Source organism: Numenius arquata, chromosome 1 (assembly GCF_964106895.1).
Source record: "Numenius arquata chromosome 1, bNumArq3.hap1.1, whole genome shotgun sequence".
Classification (NCBI taxonomy): Eukaryota; Metazoa; Chordata; class Aves; order Charadriiformes; family Scolopacidae; genus Numenius; species Numenius arquata.
Genome location: NC_133576.1, coordinates 16234062 through 16254456, shown reverse-complemented (window position 1 = coordinate 16254456; position 20395 = coordinate 16234062). Strand labels below are relative to the sequence as shown.

Here is a 20395-nt window from a genome sequence, read left to right as displayed (position 1 = left end):
TATGATTCTATGATAGTGGCGTTGCAGTAGCTGAAGGAGCCTACAGGAGAGATGGGGAGGGACTTTTTACAAGGGTGTGTAGTGATAGGGCAAGGGGTAATGGCTTCAAACTGGGGCAGAGTAGATTTAGATATTAAGAAGAAAATCTTTACTGTGAGGGTGGTGAGACACTGGAACAGGTTGCCCAGGGAAGCTGTGGATGCCCCATCCCTGGAAGTGTTTAAGGCCAGGCTGGATGGGGCTTTGAGCAACCCGGTCTGGTGGGAGGTGTCCCTGCCCGTGGCGGGGGGGGGGGGTTGGAACTAGGTGATCTTTAAGGCCCCTTCCAACCCAAACCATTCTGTGATTCTATTGAACCGACCAGACAAACCCGGGGGCGTGGGGCGGGGCGGGGCAGAGAGGAGCTTCCGCCCGCCCCGCTCCGCCCCGCGCCCGCCGCCTTCCGGGATGCTGCTGCCTCGGGGGTCCCCGCCGCCGCTCTCCGCCCTGTCCCAGGTGCTGCGGCTGGAGCGGAACCGCCGCACCGGCGTCGTCTTCCCGCTGCAGAAGCTGGCGCGTTACCTGGCTCCCGGCGTCGACACGGAGCGGTTCCGCCTCTTCCAGCCCGGCCTGGCCGCCTTGCAGCACGCCGAGGCGCTTTTCAGGTCCGGCCGCCACCACGTCATCGATTACGTCAGCTCCGCCGTTCGCATGGACCACGTCCCGCCGCCCGCCCTGCCCGAGGTCAGCCGTCTGGGGTGACCGGGGCGACACAAGGACGTCATGGCCGTCCCCAGGCGTTGGCACCCAGGGGTGACAAATGAGCGGGAGCGGCTGGCTGCAGCGGGAGGGAGCACCCCCGGCCCGGCGGCGTCGGGTGAGGGGAGAGGGGCGGCTGTAGAAATACTAAATCCTGTCACTGCCTCTCCTGCTGCAGGTGTGCTTCATCGGCCGAAGCAACGTGGGGAAATCATCTCTAATCCGGGCCTTGTTCTCACTGTCCCCAGAAGTGGAGGTCAGAGTGTCAAAAACTCCGGTAAGTGACATTTTTAACTTCAGAAGCCGGTGCCGGCCTGTATAGGGCGGGAGGGAACGTGGGTGATTTGAAGCGGCAGGAGAAGGTGTCAGCCGTGGTGGCCACCAGCGCAGGGCTGGTGCGGGCCTCTGTCCAGCAAAGGGAAAGGTGGAACAGCTTGGCTCTTCAGCCGGGGCCGGCACACGCGCCAGAGACAAGTCACAGGAGCTGAGCAGACATAAAGCCCTTTGGGAAGAACCAAACACAGAGACCCATGGAGGTATTTTTAGTCTGTTTTAAGGATAGAGTCATATGGGATCCCTACAAGGGTAGGAGACTCAGCAGCTTAAAGCAACAGTAGCATTTTTGCAGCCTTCGCGGGGGGTGGGGTGGCAGGGTACAGTACAAAGATGTTTTGCAGGGCATCTCCTAGTCCACTGCTTAAAGCAACTTTCTAAAACCACCCCCTTCCATCTTCTTACCCAAATCTTCTCCCCAGGGCCACACCAAGAAGATGAATTTCTTCAAAGTGGGGAAGTGCTTTACTCTGGTGGATATGCCAGGATACGGCTACCGTGCCCCGCAAGACTTTGTAGAGATGGTGGAGGTTTATCTGCAGGAACGGAGCAAGTAAGACTTAACTGTACCTCCACAGAGCAGTGAAAGCCAGACACCTATGTAGTGTCATGTAATTAGGTGAAAAAACACAGGAGTAGCTGCTTCCAGTGGTAGTATTGATTAGTTCTGACATCACTTCCCTGGGAACCTCTGTGGTGTCACTCATTCATGCTTAGACAGATGAAAACAACAGAAAGGATTGAGATGCGGCTCTGTGCTGACCCTCGGCCCCCATGCATGGCGTTTCTTGGCTCTTCCTTTCCCCAGGTTCCGTGCTACTTGTTCTTGCTTATGAGTTTGGAAGTAGCAGAGCAGGCATGAAATAATGGTGGTGATTAATGTTCGTTATGTTTCTGGCAGCTTGAAGAGGACTTTTCTATTAGTTGATGGTGTAGTAGGACTCCAGAAAACAGATCATATTGCAGTAGAGATGCTGGAAGAGTTTGGGATTCCTTATGCGGTAGGTAATGCTTCATTCTTGTGTTGGTTGTAAGCTACAGATAAAGGTGTATACCCTCTACCTGAGCTTATGCAAGTTGTCCTACTGAAGTAGTAGCCATTCCTCCCTTTCATCGTTAATAAAATAGGCCTAAAATGTGTTAAGGGGGGCAAGTGGGATTTCAGGGATTTTTGCTAGATTTATTACATGGACATTTCTTTTTCAGTGCTCGGCTTGAGGAGCTTGAAAAGGTCCACTCCTTATGCAGGCTATAAAAGTGTTTTGGTGAACTGTATTATACCATTTTTCCCCTTACATATGACCCAGAGCTTTCAGCCTGCCTTGCAAGATGGTCCAGGACTCTTACAGATGGCCCAGGCTAGCAGCAAAATAATCTTCTTTTCCTCTTTTAATCCTCCTTTTCTGTATCCATGCAGATGGTGTTAACAAAAATTGACCGAGCTTCCAGGGGACTGTTGTTAAAGAACGTACTGGAGATCCAGGAGTTTGTAAAGGAGAAAACTCAGGGATGCTTTCCTCAGCTATTCCTGGTCAGGTAAAGCTCTTCTCCGTTGCTGCCATTTCCTTTCAGGTGATGGCTTGCAGTAGGGCAAACTGCCCGAAATGGGTCTGTCTGCTGCAGAGGTGGCACTTCCCTGTGCCCCGAGGATGGAGGGTGGGCTGCTGATGGGGAAACGCCCCTTTCCTTCTTCTTCCCTCGCCTCTGCAAGTGAGCAGAGTCCAGTTTTCCAGGCTGCTCTTCCGTTGACCTTTCCCCGAGGGGGGCAGCAGTCCCTGTGCTGCATGTTGGGGGGCTTTGCCATTTTGTTTGGAGTTGCGTTAACAGTAGCGAGCTGTAATTGTTTGATTATGTAGCTGAAGTGCTTAGTTTACCAAGGTTGTATTGCACCGCGGGAAATGTAATTTAAAAGGGCCAGTGGCTGAGATTGCTTACATTGCTCCAAGACACAGCAGCATCTGGCACTGAACATCCACACCTTTGTTTCCACAGTTCGCTGGACTTTTTGGGGGTTCACTTGCTAAGGTGTTTTGTAGCCCATGTTACTGGAAACCTGCCTACTGTAGAGGCCAGCTGAAAAGACTGGCTTCTGGTCTGCTTGGCTCATCCAGAACAAAAGGTACCAAAACCAGAGGTTTGGATTTTTGTTGTAAATAACCTGAGGTACTAGAATTTATTTTTGGGTAAACTTATATAAATTTTTTGATAAATTAGTATTTGTAAGGCTAAGCTTTTTGTTTAATAAATTCATCAATTCAGGAGGTTTGCACTATAAATGAATGCACAAAATTGTTTTATAAAACCTACATGATTGTGCTAAGGAGAAAAAACCAAAGAGAACCTTCAAAGAAAAGCTAAGTTTAAATCAGCATTTCCCCTCCCTCTGGCTAAATGTTCAAAAAGCTACTACTGCATGCCTAAGCTCTGCTATGTTTACGATACTGGAGATAGTCTCATTTTAAAAAAGGCATTTAGTTTAGAAAAGAAAAACTATAGCCCTAACATTAAGCAAACTGTACGTGCCCAGTTGAATCAAATGATACACAGAGGGTTAACTTCTCTTAGCTTATGTAGCAGGGGCCAAAAACTAGCACCTGTGCAACTTGCCTGCTCTAAGGCCATCTAGAGAAATAGCCAACATGTTTTCTATGAATGTGTGCTTAGGACTTCTGTGTATTTTATTTTTCTAACTAACTTCTCTGCATCATGCATTCAATAGGTGCAGCGTGACAGCACGCCCCACTTGCATATGGTGGGTTCTCCCTGTTCCAGGTGGATGGAGGAAAGGACACGTCTTTAATGGGATCTGCTTTTGATCACTGTTGGCTTGAAACAGAGAGGAAGAAATGACCGACAACTAGGGGACTTCTCTCCTTCTGCACTTTAGCATCCATCAGTGCTGCATCTACCTTCTGATTTAAATCCAGCATGAAGTTCTGCCGCTGCACTCAAAAGAAATTGCCAGAGATGAGACACATTGTCCATTATCTGCATCTGTTCTACCCTGGCAGCTGAACCACAATACTGATGTCCTGTACACGTTAGGGGTGTTGCAACAGCTGGCAGAACTGTGTCCCATAGCAGCAAAGGGCACCTGAAGCTGGCTCATTATAAGGCACAGAATTGGAAAAAAAAGGACTGCCATCAATAACAGTAGTTGTTACAAAATAATTTACAGTAAAGCTATTAAGTGCCTGTCAAACTCTGGCAGTCGGTCTCGTCATGTTTCGGCATTGCCAAATGTGGGTATGCAGTTGTCAAGGTTACTTACATTAAGTGTTTAAACCTTAAGAAAGGGCAGGTCTTCTGTTTACCACTCTGAGCTATTGCTTGTGTTTTGTTTCATGATGGAATTTCTTCTAAGAGGGGAGGTCTGTTTTCAGCACACATGTAGGAAGTGGGGTGGGGAACGCAGCAGAAAGATGTGGATCTCTAGTTTCCACATCTTAGCAGAGATGAAACCTGTAATTCTCTAATATTTTACTGCTAATCCCAAAGTGCTCCAGAGCAAACCAGCTCACAGGAAGCTTGATCCTAGGGGGAAGTGCAGTAGTATCTAGACAGATGGAACAGGTGCAAGTGAACACTTCAGGAATAATCTTTTCTTAGTATCTTAAAACCAGGATCTTCCAAAAGCATCAGTCTTGCCAAGGGTGTCGTTTTCAAGGCTTCAGCCTTGACTGAAGAGCCTCTGAAAATAAGTCTGTATATGTAAAAGGAAGTCCAGTTCTGTTTTCAGTCCCTCTTCAGAACAAAATGCCTAACGGTGCTGAGAAGTCCTTTACTGACTACATAAACACATTAACTATGTTTGGTAAACCCATTTGAATTAAAAGTGCTTTGAAATAGCAGCAGACTGAACTGGACCCCATGATCCTTGTGGGTGTGCGCAGTTGCCATGAGGTGTCCTTAGCAGAAGCCATGTGGAGCTAGGTCTTACAGTTTCTTACAGCTGTACTAGAAAAACTAGAAAGGTAGTCTGATCTTGAAGAACGAGCTTAACCTCTGGATACATCTGGGTTTTCTTCTGTATTGGTCAAAAGATCTTCATTAACAAATGCTTCAAATACTGGAGTAACACTTGCGTTTTCCTCAGCCATCTGCAGGAGGGAACACCACAGCTTTGTTACATGCAAGAATCAGTGCCCTTGGGTTGTGGTTTAGGCTGGGCTGGCCACTAAACGATGACATTTAGTTCTATTAAGATAGAACAAAACCAATTTCCAGTAATTTTACCTTTCAGTTCAGTCTCTTCTAACTATAAACATCAGACCTTATCGCTTCTAGAAGCAGACGCTGTCTGAAAAACATACCGTTAATTTCAGAGTGCAGTTAGAAGAGACTTAACTGAAAAGTAAAATTACTGAAAATTGGTTTTGTTCTACCTCAAACCAGGACAGACAAGTAAGGTAGTAAATAACATCAAGTCTTCTCCTTCACTTAAAACTTTAAGTGCCTTCATGGGAGCATGCTTCGGGTAGACAGGTGCCTGATGCACTAGCAGACTTTCTTGCCAAGTTCTTAAGGAATGTGCTGTGTTGCTGAGTGCGGAACTGCGCTTTCTCACACCAGGGCCACAAAAACTCTCCCTTTCTTTTTGCCCACTCATTGATCAATGGTGGGCCTGGCAGCGTACTGAAGTAGTAGACAACATTTCAGTTTTAAATGCTTTTGATGTCTTAAATTGTTTGCAGTGTATACACCGCTCTGCAGGCACCCAGCATGATCTTGGAATGCAACTGTGCAACCCCAGCAGCTGTAATTTCATCTGGTCCCAGCTCAAGCTGGTACTGTGAGCTCCTGCCTTAAGATCCTGAGAAGATATGGCCTAGCACAATTTCTCAAAGTTTGTACAACAGGGCTGACCTCACTCATGCCTACTTGTCGGTGATGCCTGGATCAAAGTACTGTTAATTCAGTCAGAGTGGGTGCACCTGTCACAGAGGCATGACTTACCTCTACAGCTCTCTACAAGCCACCGTTTTCACAACATGCTGTAGCCAGTCCCATAACTTCCTTTTATTCTCAGCTGATGCATTCACAGCCAGTTCATACCTAAAACCAACAACAAACAGTAAAGTAAGCATCCCTTCCTTACCTACACAAGTGATTTTAATACTGGGTTCAGTAACTGCAATTTGATCTGCTCATAAGAACTAGCCACAGCATGATGCCTGTATGCATACATTTATTTTACCACTAGCACTTTTCAAGCACTTGTTAAATACTTGATCTCTACCTACTTCTGCTATAACTAGTCTACTTAATAAGCATCTCTTAAATAAGAACAGAAAACTGTTTTGCTCAGTAAGGTAATTATTGAGCAGCTCTCAACTATTTACTTACATATACAGCAGATTTTTTCAGGGAAGGTAGTTCACATTTTTGTATTCTAATAATCTACAGTGATATTTGTGCACCTTGTGGCACGTTTATAAAGTTTATCCAAGACAATAAAATCTACCATTTGCACAGACATAGCTACTTAAACCAGTATTTTCTTTGAATATTTTCTTTGAGAATGATGGAAAACATGCCAATAGGTAGTAGAGGAATAAATGTTAGTGCTCTTCTTTCTTATGCTGCTCCCCAGGAAGTTATTCTCCACTGGTTCCTGTGTGACGAATACAGTGCTGTTGGACTGTTGCCCTCACCCCTGCTGCAAATGCAGAATATGGTGTCTTGGGACAGTACCAGCCCCGAGCTCCCTCAGGGAAGGCTGTTTAGACCCAGACGCTGCAATGCACTGCACTCACTTCTCTTGAATTCATTCCTTGGGATCCTTCAGTGCTTCATCAAGACCCTCTCTGGCTCTACTCTCCAGTACGTTTTTGTTTCTCCAGTGTCTGCACTTCAGCTCCACTTTTTCCTTCTTCCTCTTCAGCTTCCTAGAGAAAAACCTTTGTTCAAATTTAACTTAGCAAGGCATTTATTGCACTAGAAGAGTCAGCCTCCTACCGGAGACATAACGGATTTTTCTTTATAAGGCAAAATTTCTTCACGACAAAGTTTTCTTAAGGCAAAGGGCACAAGAAACGTGTATTTCTCAAGCATCAGCAAAACTAGCTTAACCACTCACAGCAATTTATGAAGGATGCAAGTTATTGTACAATTCCAGAAGTATTACTTAACAGGGAGAAACAAATGCACTTAGACCAAGGCCCATGTAGATTCAGTAGGACTTCAGAACCACAGCTGCCTTTGTGCTCAAAAACATTGTGCTGATACTTACGAGATTTCTTTTTCTTCCAAAAAAATCTCAGAAGGTGTGGGAAACTTGGTACTCAGCCCCCAGTTACAAGAGACGTTTCAGAAATTCTAGAACAAACCTTGGGAAAGAGTTGGCAGGTAGATCTGTAAGCAAGCCAGGCACAGTTTGCACACTGTCAGAAGGCACCGCTGGCAGCTTTGGCCCATAGCAACCAGGGTTCAAGTGGCCAAAGTATTTACAACATTTGGGATAAAGGAATAGTTTTGGACAATTTTTAAAGACCATTCTAACAGAAAAATATTTCTTTTATTCCCTCCTTAGTGGCTCCCCAGCGTGACTCCCAAGGCATACTTAAGAGACATTTGTTCTAAAACTAGTACTCTAAAGAAGTACTTCTAAGAAATTCACCAAAAATATTGAGTACAATAAGCAACTTAAAAATAATGCAATAAAAATAACAAGAAAAATGTTTTTACAGTATAAAGTATTTATATATTTTACAGTATAAAGTATTTATACAGTATTTCAATATTACAGTGTCTTTAAGACATTAGGAACCACTAACAGGTGTCCAAGGTGATGAGGAAAAATCTTGTCCAAGCTTTAGATGTTAAATTACAAAGGAATGCAGATCTCCTTGCAGCTGCAGGTGGGAACTTAAGCAAAAATACAAGTTAAATGGCGTGGGGCATGGGCTCTTCTATTATAACCTAGCTGAAAAGTGCATTACTTAAGCAATTATCTGTGTCCATTTCCTTTGTGTGCCCCTCCTCTGACATTTTTTAGGCTAACAGCAAGAAAAAAAAAAATTGTTTATTTAGATGTTGACAGAACTCAAATGTTATTACACAGAAAGAAAAAGAGGATTTGTGAGTCACATTGTACTTGTTCTTTGGCTTAGGGGAAGTCACTGTGAGCCGTGCTTGGCCCCCTGACAGCATGGGACTGCCAGTGCGAGGACTTCCAGATCCCAGCGCAGACTCCTGCACTGAAGGCTCAGTCGCAGCGGGAAGCGAGCAGCATACACAGCAGTTACCACAACACACTCGCATTGATTTAAGTCCGGCTTTTGATGGAAAGAGTAAACTCCATCCTCTGAATTAAATTCACTTTCAAAGCTGTAGCCATGGGAAACTGCTATGTTTGTGGGGATTACCTTCAGTTTCCAAGTTGTTTGGTCATAGTCAATCAATTGTGCTTCACCATGGAGTACTGAGAGCTGGCAAAAGGTGAAACTTAACTGAAAAGAATACACATCCATTCCTGTTTCCTTAATTCCAGAGCTCATGAAAAATGTATTTTATTTTGGATTTCCACCCTCACTGTCAAGAACAGCAAGGGCATCTGATTCCATCTCCTTACAACTGCTAAGGGTTTCACTCACCAGCTCTTTGCCCTTCGCATACTCCAGCTCTCAGAGCCTTCAGTTACTTCACTGAAAAAAAAGACTTAAGTCCATTCCCCTTCCTGTATGTTATTTATTATTAACAGCAAAATCTCAAGTTTGTTGATCTGAAATATTTTACCATGTTAGAAAGCAAATGCTCTTAATTCAGAGTGCTCAAATTCAAAACAACCACCAAGCATGGATGCCTGTTTATATGGATGCATATAAAGCAGGAAGGAAGAACTTAGCCAAAATGGTGCTAAAACAGAGACAAGAATAAAGCCTGGTCCTTTGTCTCAGCCAGGCCAAAATTGGTTCCACGTGCAAGCAATGAAACAAGCCATCCTCTTCTCCCTTTCTACCCATTCTTAGCCTGTACTGAAAACTTTAGCATGTTGCAAAACTATCTACCAATGCTGTGAGGAAAGGAAGAAAAAACTCACAAGTTTACTTTCATACTTTCACCTTTTTTTTTTTTTAAAATGGTCTAAGAGATAATGAAGTCCTAAGTATTTAGAATTCATACGGATTACACGGACATTTACTTCCACGAATCCTTTTCCTGACAGGGCGAGGAACTCTGTGCTGTAACTGCACCAGTATCTTACCTTATATTGTTAATGTTCATCTTCAGTTTCTCCTGACCAGACCCAGGCATCAGCAAAAGTTTTTGTTTTCTTCCCAAAGTCAGGGATGATCTGAAAGGGAAATTCCAGAGTTCATTTGAAATCCTTTTTCCGTAAAACCCTGTCATGAAGCCCACTGACTTCTGCGTGACACCCTAGTACTATTTTTCCTAAAATTAAAGTCAGAAATTGAAACCACTTTCGGGATTTGATACAGCACATCCGCTGTTTTTTATATCTGCAGAATACGCAGATTTATACTCAACATATGACACGTGCACAGGCACTCGGCTTCAAGTCAAAGCTCTGTGCTTTACCGTTAGTTATACAGTCACCAGTGACAGTGATTGATTCCAGGTGAACAACCCGTACGCCGGCTTCTCCTTGCAATCCCCAAACTGCCCCCTTCTGGGCCAAGGCAAGTGCCTGTACAACCCAACCCCAAGCTGTGGGGCTGGGTCAGCTTCCCCGAGGCCAGGCTGGATGGGGCTTTGAGCAACCTGGTCTAGTGGGAGGTGTCCCTGCCCATGGAACTAAACGATCCTTAAAGTCCCTTCTAACTCTAACCATTCTGTGATTCTATGATCCTGCCCCTATCCCCGCGGTTCTTCCCGTGCATCAAACCATTTCTCAGGCAAGGAGAGCAAGGGTTTGTCTGCACTGGGAAGCGGTTACGCAGCGAGATAATTAGTGTAGGCAGAGACCTGAAACAACCACCAAAGTCTGCACCTGTGAACGAGGATGAGACTTCACAATTTTTTCCCCCGGAGGAGACACACTATATTAAAAACCTACTGACATCAAAGCGGCTGCAAAGGACGGTGGCCTTGCAAGCGGCACCTGCACCCGCCTTCCTACTGGGCAGCGGAGCTGGCAACGAGAAGGGGACGGGCAGTACCCCCCCCCGCCCTCCGCCGTACGGGGACATGGCGGCGCCCGCGGGAGGGGGGCGGGGCTGAGGAAGCGGAAGCTCTTCCTGCCGGCGGGCTCTGGCAGCCATGGCTGATGAGGAGGAGGACGTGCCGGTGAGTCGGGAGAGCTGGAGGGGATGCTCCGGCCCGAATCCCTGTGGCACACCGGGGCGGCCGGTGGCTCAGGTCCCGCCCTGAGCCGGGGGGTAGGGGAAAGGGTTCGCCGGGCGCTGACGGCGGCCTCTCCTCTGCTGTGCCCCTGTAGTTTGAAGAAGACGCGGAGGAAGCCGGCGGGGGCCTGGACGGCGGGCAGGGCAAGAGGAAAAGGCTCTTCTCCAAAGAACGTGAGTCGAGGCGGGGCAGGACAGGACCCCCTGCCCGGCGCTGCGGGGTCACCGGCGGTGGGGAGTCCCCAGGGCTGGGGGTGCTCCCTGCGGCTCTGAGGGACGATGGCCTTCCCCCAAACGCAGCTGGAACTCTTGAGGAGGCAGCTGTGGGGTTCCAAAAGTCGGTTTTCCGTAGCAAAACCACCGCTTCCGTTCTGTGCCCTAGCTGGAAGCGCAGAAAGCTGTCTTGTAGACCCCCCAAAAATACTGCTTATCACAGAATGGTATGGGGTTGGAAGGGACCTCTGGAGATCATCTAGTCCAACCCCCCTGCCAAAGCAGGTCCACCTAGAGCAGGTTGCACAGGAACACGTCCAGGTGGGTTTTGAACATCTCCAGAGACAGAGACTCCACCACCTCTCTGGGCAATTGTTCCAGTGCTCTGCCACCCTCAAAGCAAAGAAGTTCCTCCTCATGTTTAGATGGAACTTCTCATGTTCCTCTTACCCTTCTTCTCATTACCTCTTATCCTGTCACTGAGCACCACTGAAAAAAGATTGGCCCCATCCTCTTGACACCCAACCTTTAAGTATTGATGTTGATCAGATCCCCCCTCAGTCTTCTCTTCTCCAGACTAAAAAGACCCAAGTCCCTCAGCCTCTCTTCATCAGAGAGATGCTCCAGGCCCCTAATCATCTTTGTAACCCTGCATCATCTCAACCTAATAGTCAGTCACGCTGTCAGTCAGTGTTCAGTATTTGGTAGGCTAAATGCATATTTAAAGAGTCTGCCATCAGATGCACTTTTCTGTAGGTACAGCACTGGGCTTTTGTTAGCTTCTGTCTGCCTCCTTATTTCCCATGCGTTTGCTTAAGAACTGTCCTGCCCAAGAGAGAAGGTGCCGACCTGGTGCGGGGGTGTGTGAGCTGGTGAGTTCCAACAAGACGCGTGCTGCTGCTGACAGTGCTGAATGGATGAAAGAAGCCTCACGCTGAGTGTTTCTTTCTGCAGTAAGATGCATGATGTATGGATTTGGGGATGACCAGAACCCTTACACAGAATCAGTGGACATTCTTGAGGACCTGGTAATAGAGTTTATCACAGAAATGGTAAGTCAGCTCTAGACAGCCTGGTCAAAACACCTTCAGTAAGTCTTTAATCTTCTGAAGGTTAATACCTCTGACTCAAATACTGCATTATCCCAGGCCAAAAACTCTGATGCTAGTAGGAAAAAGCTGAATTTAGACTTTGCTCTTCCCATATTAAGGTAAAATTCATGCATCTTGCTCCGTGTGGATTGAGAACGGTATCTGAAGTCCTTAAATAGCAGTTAGATTAGTACTGGTGGTGGGGAAGTACACAGCTGACTTTGAGGTTCACTGTGGCATCCCTATACGCGCACCTGAAAAAAGACAAGGCTCAGCTTTGAGTTTATTGACTCATCCCAGTGCCTTTACATGGATGAGAACGTAGCTCTGCCCTACAAAAGAAATGCAAGCTTCTGAGACCTGAAGCCATCCCTCTTCCCAGCATTTGAATACTCTTCAAAAGTTTGCTTTGTTTTTTTGAAAAAAGTTATTCCTACTGTTTGGGGATCCCCCTTCTTTTGAAAGGTTGGCCTCATCAAAATGCCCTAAACTGTCCTGTGATACAGGTGCTTCACATTGCCTCCAAGTTCTGCCTGATGCTGTTCGTCTTCAAGCACTCTGCAGGCTGGGGGTCCTACGTGTAATCTGGCTTTAGTTCTGATGTCATTACTGTTAGCTATATGTAGTGGTATGTGCTGGGTGTAAGTGACAGGCAGCTGGGGACAGCAGAGCAACAACTCTAAGTCCATGGTTTACCGAAAAGTTCTATTGTGACTGGGCTGATGGTGGCCAGATTCTGAAATTGCTTACTTTTTGATTATATTTTATAATCAAAAATATATAGGAACAGGAAATGACAGGAAATGTCAATGCCAATGACAGGAAATAAAGCGGAATTGAGATCTTAAAAAAAAAAAAAAAATATTAAGGGGCAAAGGAACCCTGCTAACTTTCCTCTTTTCCTCTCACAGACACACAAGGCCATGTCAATTGGGCGGCAGGGTCGCGTACAGGTTGAGGACATTGTCTTTCTAATCCGCAAGGACCCCCGGAAGTTTGCCAGAGTTAAAGACCTCCTAACTATGAATGAAGAACTGAAACGAGCCCGAAAGGCCTTTGATGAAGCAAACTATGGATCTTGATTCTGCATGCAGGCTGCACTCGGGCATTACTTGGGCACCTGCTGCCCGAAAGGAAGGAACATCATGTGTGTTGCCTGGAGGGGTTATTCAGGATGGAGGTCACTGCTGGTATGTCGAACCTCACTCCCAGCCCTTTCTGAAAAGTTCTCAAGCAGCTGAATGTTACCTGATTCTATGTGGTATACTTACGTATTTTTATACCGTTTTATGAAATAAGAGCTCTAAAGATTCTTGTAATGGCAGGAAGGCTGTTTGAAGTAGGACTATGTTGAATCTGATACCTAGAGGGCTAATGATGGGTGATTCTCTACAACTTTTTCAGTTATTACTAGGTATTCCCATGACAGAAAACCTAGGAAAGGTTTAGATCATAGTTAACCAGGGAAAGTCTTCAAGGCCAAACTACTGGAGAAGTTCTGCTCTTTGCTCTGTGTATGCTCTTTGAATAAAACATGTTAAGTTTGTGCTAGTTCCTCATAAGTAAACTTACATTGACCAATTTACACAAGGTGCATAATACAGTTGTTTTTTTTTTAACACTTAATTGTTTTTCTGTCCCACTGGGTAAAGCTCTTGTTTTCTACCAATATTAAGCCAAGGAGATTAGAAGATAACCTATTCCAGATTTACTTGCACCTACAGCCTTTCCTTACCCTTGTTAGGCAGGTGCTCTACAATAAAGCAGATTCCCGATCTTCATTCTGAGAGTTTTTTCATAGTATTTCCTGGTGATCCTGATCCTGGGACTTAGTTACAAGCAAGAGCCTAGCAGAAAGCACTAACTACACTGCTTGTTCTAACATTATTTCATTAACACGTGTTGGAGTGGCTGTGCCTTAGATTGCAAAGCAAGCAGAAATTGCACTTACATTTCAAGATTTCAAGACAGTGAGAAACTTGTCCACCAGTCAGGAGTTATTGTTTGCAGGCCACAACTGTGCTTTCCCCTGTTTCTGGAGCAGCTCAGAGGCAATAGGTCCAGTTAACTCCCTACTGCAGGACAAGGGTAACAACTGCTGAACAGCAATAATACTGCAAGTCACTGCTGTCCCCTACACAAGCAGCACAGAAGGAAGGATATAAGACTACTTCCTTGGAAAACCAGCAACAAGTCTTTTGTCCTAAGCAGCAGTAAAGTGAACAGCTGCAGCCTTATGCCGTGGATGGGAACTATTTGCACTGTGGATTTGACAGCAACACTTAACACGTGGTCCAGCAACAGAGAAGGGACACTGAGTAAGGGTAGCTCAAAGGAGCTCAAAGGGTAGCTCCTGGACAAGGTTAGGTGAAAGGATGTAGACTATTCAGCTGTTTGGAACAATTTTCTATTAAAAAAAAAAAGCTGGTTTACAAAAATATAATAAAAGAATTGCTACTTTCGTAGCAGAATTCAGGCTGTGAATTACCAAGACACCATTAGGATTTTGAGGGTTTTACTTAAGAAAAAATAAACTGGAATGACTTAACCTCTTTCCTCCTTGCAAGTCCAGGGTCAGACACCCATTGCTGCAAAAATAGAATCAATATCCATGTTCTCAGTAGCTTCTTTCCACACAGGGCCAGGGCTTCCTTCTGGCAGCAGCAGCTGCTTAGGGATCCCGGCTGTGCTTAGTTTGACAGAGGCTGTATCAGCACTAGAATGTCCTTCCTGACTCTGAGGCCCATCCTGGTAAGCTGAGAGGACAAGCGATGCACTGTTCTCACAGATGCCAAAAAGCTCAGAAGGATTTTGCTGAACAGTCTTCAGAGTTCTCTTCAAGCGTGTGGATGATTTGATCCTTCTTCGACAGAACCGTGCCCCGAGGTACTGCTTTGGCCAGCGCACATTTTGTGACCCGTATAGGAGGTATTTACGGACAGATGTTTTGACACAGCACAGTTTTTTCTTCAAGCTTAAGGGGAGGAAGGTGCACAAAACAAAGTTATCAGCTGCTAAAGTATTATTTCATTTGGTGTTTGAAGAGATTTGGTTATTAACTTTCTCTACCGTTTTCCTTGTCATACCAAGGAAATACTCCAACACCTTGTACCACAGTAGCCAGGGCATTCTGAAGAAAGACAACATCCCTTGCATCATATAATCGTTAGCATTAAACATGCACATGATTTAAGGTGCGTTTTCATCATCCTTCTAAGGTGTTTGTGCATTTGTTAGCTTTTTAAAACTCTCACAAATGACTGAAGCTAAACACAATGTTCATGTCAGATCTACCAGTGACCTGAACTAGTGATCCCGTTTGAATTTAAGTGTGGGTTGGACCACTGGGTTTCTCCACGCTAGCAAAATACTTAATATTAAAATGTAAAGTGTCAGATCCAGAAACCCCATACCCATGCCAAATTACCTGCATCCTTGAGCCTCCACATGGTGCAGCCGGTTGCTTTTCAACAATTTGTTACGCAGAAAATAAGCTGCTGATTTAAATCTGTTGCCTTTGCACCACAGAATAGCTTTTCTGAGTGCCTCTGACAGTTCCCCAAATGACGTAGCTGTTTGGACCATCTTTACAAGAGCTCCAGTATGCTGTGATTTTGCTATGCAAGAAGAAAGTGATGCTGATTTTGCTTTAAAAGGCGTTGATGCAATGGTTATACCCTGAAACAGAGTAACAGAAATAGTCTTTTAAAAACGTGACACGCTTGATCCTCTCTGATGGAGAGGAGCAGAGCACTGAGGTTTTTGTGAGAAAGAGTCCTTATTTCCTAAGGAGAAAGTGGAAGAGCAGTCTTGTTTTGTAGAATACAAAGAGGCAGCAGATAATTAGAATTTGTATTCCTGTCTACTACTGACTTGCTCTCTGGTTATTTCACTTGACATACCAACAAAGGCTCAAATTCATAAGCAGAAATTAGTTGTGATTTTCACTGCAAAGCTTCCACGCTAGCTTGGGTTGTTAGACAAGCAAAAATAAGGCAGGGAAAAGGGACATTTTCCATTGGGGATATCATGTTTTGAGTGTTAGGGTCTTTAAAGTTAAAAAAAAAAATAATGCATAAAACAGTGCCATACAAACCTGTTGTGTTAGAGGCCTGGATGGTCTAAGCAAGCTCTTCACATCAAACCCCGAGTGCTTTCCTGCAAAGAGAGATGAGAGTTCCTATTATGAAATAAAGACAGTTTTCAGTCTTTGTATGGAGACACCACGATGCTTTGCCCTGCTGAGCTCTTAGATCTCCGCCATCTCAGCAGGCATCTCATCTCACACCTGTACTCAGCATTTCCAGGCAAACTCAATGGGGCTACACTCATCTCCCATGGCAGCTGACAAGGGATGAAGAGGATGCAGAGATTTACAGAGGGCTGCAAAGGAGAACTTCATGGATAAAAGCTTCACATAAACACCTGAATGCCTGCAGTCACTGATCATAGCCCTGTCTGCAGGGGAAGATGGGCACGGCCCAGAACCAGCAAGCACAGGATACTTGCATCCTGTATTTAGAACCTTATCTACTATTGTACAGACTGTGCTCTTTGCTTCCCTCACCATCCTTGGGCCCCATCTATACAGAGGCAGGAAATTACAAATGACTATTTACAGGACCTGTATACTGCATTCCTTACCTGCTCCTCTTCAGGCTGTATCATGTTTAAAAAAAAAAAACAGAACAAAAAGTCTCACAATACTGAAATTATCCACAGCTTTATAAAGGCAAGGGTACGTGCAGCGTTCACCTCCTCTTCCAAGGCCAGGAGAGGGGAGTTTGTACTAGCACCACACTCTGTGGGTAGTGGAAGTGCTTGGCTCTGTTGGACAGAAGCCGCAGTCAGTCTCTGAGATGTCAGAAACCGGTAGCACTGTGGCACAAGGCTTTACCTCTGCTGGCTCTGGTCACCAGAACTGGTTCTCCAATGTCTGCGGGGCATGGGATGCTACAGTTTTTCACAGCACTCCTGCAGGTTGCAAAATGTCTCTTTTTCTCCACCAGTGACACTGCCTCTGGCATTGTTGGGAAGAGCTTCTTCAGCCAGCTGGTAGTTTTTTTTGTTGTAAGCATTCTAGTCTTTTGCTTTTTCACCTCAGAAGAAACATTCACTCCAAGGAAGTTACTGATATCAGAAGGGAAGGTAAACCCCTTGATATAAGGCATCTGTTGGGTCTCAGATACCAGATGAAGTGATGTGGACAATATGTCATACAAGGAAATGAGGCTCTGCAATACACATCTGTACTGAATCCTGAAGAGAGAAGACAGACAGGTATGTAGAGTCTCCTCTAGCAACACCTTGTGCTCACTGAATAACTACCTTCAGCTCAAGTGGAAGAGCTGACAGAAGAGATTCCAAACTGCTCTTTCCCTATTTCCCCTCAATACAAGCTTATCTTTTTACACTCCATCACCGTGCTTTCCTTACTATTAGTCTGAGCTTTAAGGAACTGTTCAAGATCAGAGTGCAGGAGTGACTTGACTAGTAAATCCCTGATCAGGAGCCCCTCCGCCTCCCTAGAGCTTTGTGGAGTGCCACACCTGGGACTCAGCAGGCTCCCAAGTCACATCCAAATCATTTGACAAAGAGGTCTTCCCCCACAGGCAACCTGTACCAACTCAGGACAACGGTACTAGCGCTGATGCCATACAATCACCTGCTCTGTGTTTACTGGGGAGACAGATTCCTTGTGCCAAAGAACATTTTACTGCACAATGCTGTTACCCCTTCAGCTACAGACAGCAGTTACTTTCTCAGTGTGGCTCTGCCGTACCGAGAGTGACTACGACAATGACTTCCCTGGAAAACTCAGGAGTTTTACAGAACAAGTTTATCCCAGCCTTTCCGTTTCAGCATGAAGCAGGACTTACTGCTCGCTGCAAAAAGTACCAGATGTTTGTGGCAGGCTGGCATTAACACTGTGATTTTATTAGGGCTACATAAAGTTTGCTATGAGGCAAGAACAAAGGCAAGAACAAAGCCTTCCAAAATAGCATGTGAGAAGTCTCTCTTCACTTCCACAACTCTTCAGGTTCTAGAATCAAGTCCAAAAGGATGGAGTGACCCTCCCCCTCCTCCTCCTCCCAACTGAATAAAGCTCACTCAGCAACAAGGCCTAATTACAAACCCTTCTCCCTGACAGGCATGTCAAACTGACAACAAACAAGACAGACTTTGGAATACACAAACCATAGCCGGCTCAACATCCCCGAAGCCACAGTGTTCAAAAGTATGAATTCTTCCAAGCAGAGATGTTGAACGGACAAGCTGAAAATTAGACCAGTTAAGGATAAAAAATAAACACCAAGTAATGAGACTTGTTGAACACACCAACTAGAGGCAATTCGCAAGGGAATATTCTGGATAATTTTGGGAGATGAGCATACAAACTTTGCATTGCTCAAGGCCAGAACAGCAGCTGGCCAACAGCCTGAGGTTCCTACATAATAACTTTAAAATAAGATGTTTGGCTATCAAAGAAACTCCAAGTTGCACACACGAATTGCACAGTTGAGTCCATCAGCAATACAGAGCCTACAGCAGACCTAGTTTTGGTCTCATGAGGTGCTGCTGGTGAACTGTAAGAATGTCTTCATGGTGACAAAAGGATACAGAAAAGCTTTACAGCAACAGTCCAGCAGACGCAGTACAAGCTTGCAACCTCCCAACACCTTCAGAGCCACTGTTTCCAGCATAGGCTGGCTGGGAACTAAGCACTCTGCATGGGCTTGGGGTGCATTTTTCCTGTGTTGGTACAAGGATGAGGAGATGGTTATTATCTAGCATTCCCTGCCTTTAGCTCTGCAGACTGAGTTAATAGATACATCCTGTATAACATATGGGATCATGATACTTACTTGGGAATCAGTCCTGCCAGAGTTTCAATGCAGCCCACCAAGTTCATTTTCCATAGACGCTTCAAGCATTGTTCTACCTAGGAAAAAAAAAGAAAGTTCACTTTGACTTGTATTTTGAGAGATGGGAGTTCCTTGGTCTAAGAACTATCACTATATTAAGTGACACCTTCCCCTTATCAGTTTAACAGCACAAATGGCAGGTTTGTGTGACAAGAATGTTCTTGTATGTTCCTATATCTGCACTGTGATGGAAAAGATCCCTTTATCAAACTACTGTGAACATAGAATTAGGTGAAGAGCTGGAGTAGGCCATTATTAATCGGTGCTGTGTGGTTTCTCCTACAGTATACAATGGCTTGTGGTATTGGCTTTCAAGAACAAAACATAAACAAATCAAGAGAGTGAGAACGATTCCTGTTCCGTTTCAAAACGGTTATTTGAAGATAGCGACAATCCAGTAAAGTACTGGAAAACTGGCAAGGAGTTCACTTTTCATCTTAAAACAGAAAGTGCCTAATAGAGTAGCCTAGGATTATTCTACTCCCTCCCATTATTACAATTAACTGAAAACCAAATCCCTGTAGTGCTGATATATTTAAAGGAGCTACTTCAAGTCTCAGTGTGAGCATAAGAGACCAAGTCTTGCTTCCCCAGGGCTGGAAAGCTCACACGGCACTGGCTGCACAGAGCCAGCAAATCCACTGAACTAAAACGCGTGGAGCCCTACAGACGACAAAAACGCACATCCTCCAAAATGCTTTTTGCACGATGATATCCCGGGCATCCAGATGCCCTTCTGGGACCGGTGACCAGCTGCCGGCTACCTGCCCACCGGCCGCGGCCGCTCCTCACCTGCTGCAGAGCCAGGTAGGGCCGGTGCCGGAGCAGCCTGTTGTGGTACACGTAGAGCACGGCCCGCAGGACGCGTTCCTCAGAGAACAGGCCCGTCCCTGACAGCCGCTTGACGGCCAGGTCGCAGCGCCGCCGCAGCGCCGGCAGCCACCGCACTGCGGGAGACAGACAGACAGACAGCACCTCAGCGCCCGCCACCACCTCGACACCCATCCCCCGCCCCCGCAGTGCTGCCGCCCGTGGCCGGCGGGCACCGACGCCTCCTAGCCCTCTCCGGCGACCTGCAGGGTGTCCGGCCGCCAGGGCCACCGTCGCGCTGCTGGCGGGCCACGGCACCTCCAACCGGTTCCACGCCGCCTCCGGCGCCGCCATCTTCCCCGCTGCGGGGGCGGCGCTGCGCAGGGCAGGAGGGAGGCCGAACGCGGGCGCGACCATGTTGGCGGGCCGGGGAGGGGGGGAGCCGGGCCGGACCAAGTCATCCGGGTGGGAAGGCGGGCCGCTCCCGGCGACAGCGGGCAGGCGGAGCGGGGGCTCCTCGCCTTGGGGCGCCTAGTGCTTAGACTCGCGAGAAAGAAGCCCCCGGGCTCCCGGCAGGCGGGAGTAGGAAAGCCCCGCTCAGGTCCCTGCCAAGCAGCGTGGCCAGGCTGATGCCCGCGGCTGTGTGAAGGCCGTGGGGCAGCCGTGAGCCCCCGGCCGTGTGAGGCCTGCTGGCTGTGGGCACCCACCCCACGGGCCAGTGATGGCAAGGCATGTCAGCCTGGATGCCTCTCCAAGGCCCGACGCCTAACTCTTGACAGGCTGCGTTGCCAAAATGTCATAAATGAGAAGGGACAGAAATATAAATTTATGAGTGTTATTCAACACTTCTAAAACCTTGCAGTTCTTCAGCGTCTGCCTCCGGAGCTTGGGCTGTTCAGAGCCAGAAGTCCCCTGCGATGCACTGCAGGCTCTGGGGCAGCCACAGCATTCTTCAGGGGACAGCCCTGTCACCCGCCAT

General features: G+C 46.5%; 3 protein-coding genes across 3 annotated transcripts; 2 read left to right on the top strand and 1 right to left on the bottom strand.

The window, feature by feature from the left end:
- Positions 1–429: 429 nt before the first annotated feature.
- On the top strand, positions 430–4887 carry GTPBP8 (GTP binding protein 8). Its single transcript, XM_074158749.1, has 7 exons — positions 430–723; positions 917–1015; positions 1494–1624; positions 1973–2072; positions 2489–2607; positions 3064–3190; positions 3791–4887. Exons 1-6 carry the CDS (start codon positions 448–450, stop codon positions 3146–3148), a joined length of 810 nt encoding a protein of 269 aa, XP_074014850.1. The 5' UTR covers positions 430–447; the 3' UTR covers positions 3149–3190; positions 3791–4887.
- Positions 4888–10281: 5394 nt separating this feature from the next.
- TAF13 (TATA-box binding protein associated factor 13) lies at positions 10282–14226 on the top strand. Its single transcript, XM_074158738.1, has 4 exons — positions 10282–10320; positions 10472–10550; positions 11544–11641; positions 12592–14226. Exons 1-4 carry the CDS (start codon positions 10294–10296, stop codon positions 12760–12762), a joined length of 375 nt encoding a protein of 124 aa, XP_074014839.1. The 5' UTR covers positions 10282–10293; the 3' UTR covers positions 12763–14226.
- Positions 14077–19776, bottom strand: RMP64 (ribonuclease MRP subunit p64). Its single transcript, XM_074158727.1, has 9 exons — positions 19680–19776; positions 19399–19553; positions 18547–18623; positions 18302–18433; positions 17879–17956; positions 16578–16939; positions 15777–15838; positions 15108–15358; positions 14077–14654 (listed from the first exon to the last, which is right to left on the bottom strand). The coding sequence occupies exons 1-9, from the start codon at positions 19768–19770 to the stop codon at positions 14255–14257; spliced, it is 1608 nt and encodes a 535-aa protein (XP_074014828.1). The 5' UTR covers positions 19771–19776; the 3' UTR covers positions 14077–14254.
- Between the last annotated feature and the right edge of the window lie 619 nt (positions 19777–20395).

Bases quoted from the DNA above. Each gene is read 5' to 3' on its own strand.
- TAF13 (XM_074158738.1), top strand. From the start codon at position 10,294: ATGGCTGATGAGGAGGAGGACGTGCCG. The intron at 10,551-11,543 runs GTGAGTCGAGGC...TTCTTTCTGCAG, and splicing joins AAGGCTCTTCTCCAAAGAAC to TAAGATGCATGATGTATGGA. The intron at 11,642-12,591 runs GTAAGTCAGCTC...TTCCTCTCACAG, and splicing joins TAGAGTTTATCACAGAAATG to ACACACAAGGCCATGTCAAT.
- GTPBP8 (XM_074158749.1), top strand. From the start codon at position 448: ATGCTGCTGCCTCGGGGGTCCCCGCCGCCGCTCTCCGCCCTGTCCCAG. The intron at 724-916 runs GTCAGCCGTCTG...CTCCTGCTGCAG, and splicing joins CGCCGCCCGCCCTGCCCGAG to GTGTGCTTCATCGGCCGAAG. The intron at 2,073-2,488 runs GTAGGTAATGCT...GTATCCATGCAG, and splicing joins AGTTTGGGATTCCTTATGCG to ATGGTGTTAACAAAAATTGA.
- RMP64 (XM_074158727.1), bottom strand. From the start codon at position 19,770: ATGGCGGCGCCGGAGGCGGCGTGGAACCGGTTGGAGGTGCCGTGGCCC. The intron at 19,554-19,679 runs GTCGCCGGAGAG...TGTCTCCCGCAG, and splicing joins GGCGGCCGGACACCCTGCAG to TGCGGTGGCTGCCGGCGCTG. The intron at 15,359-15,776 runs GTTTGTATGGCA...ACTCTGTTTCAG, and splicing joins CCAGGCCTCTAACACAACAG to GGTATAACCATTGCATCAAC.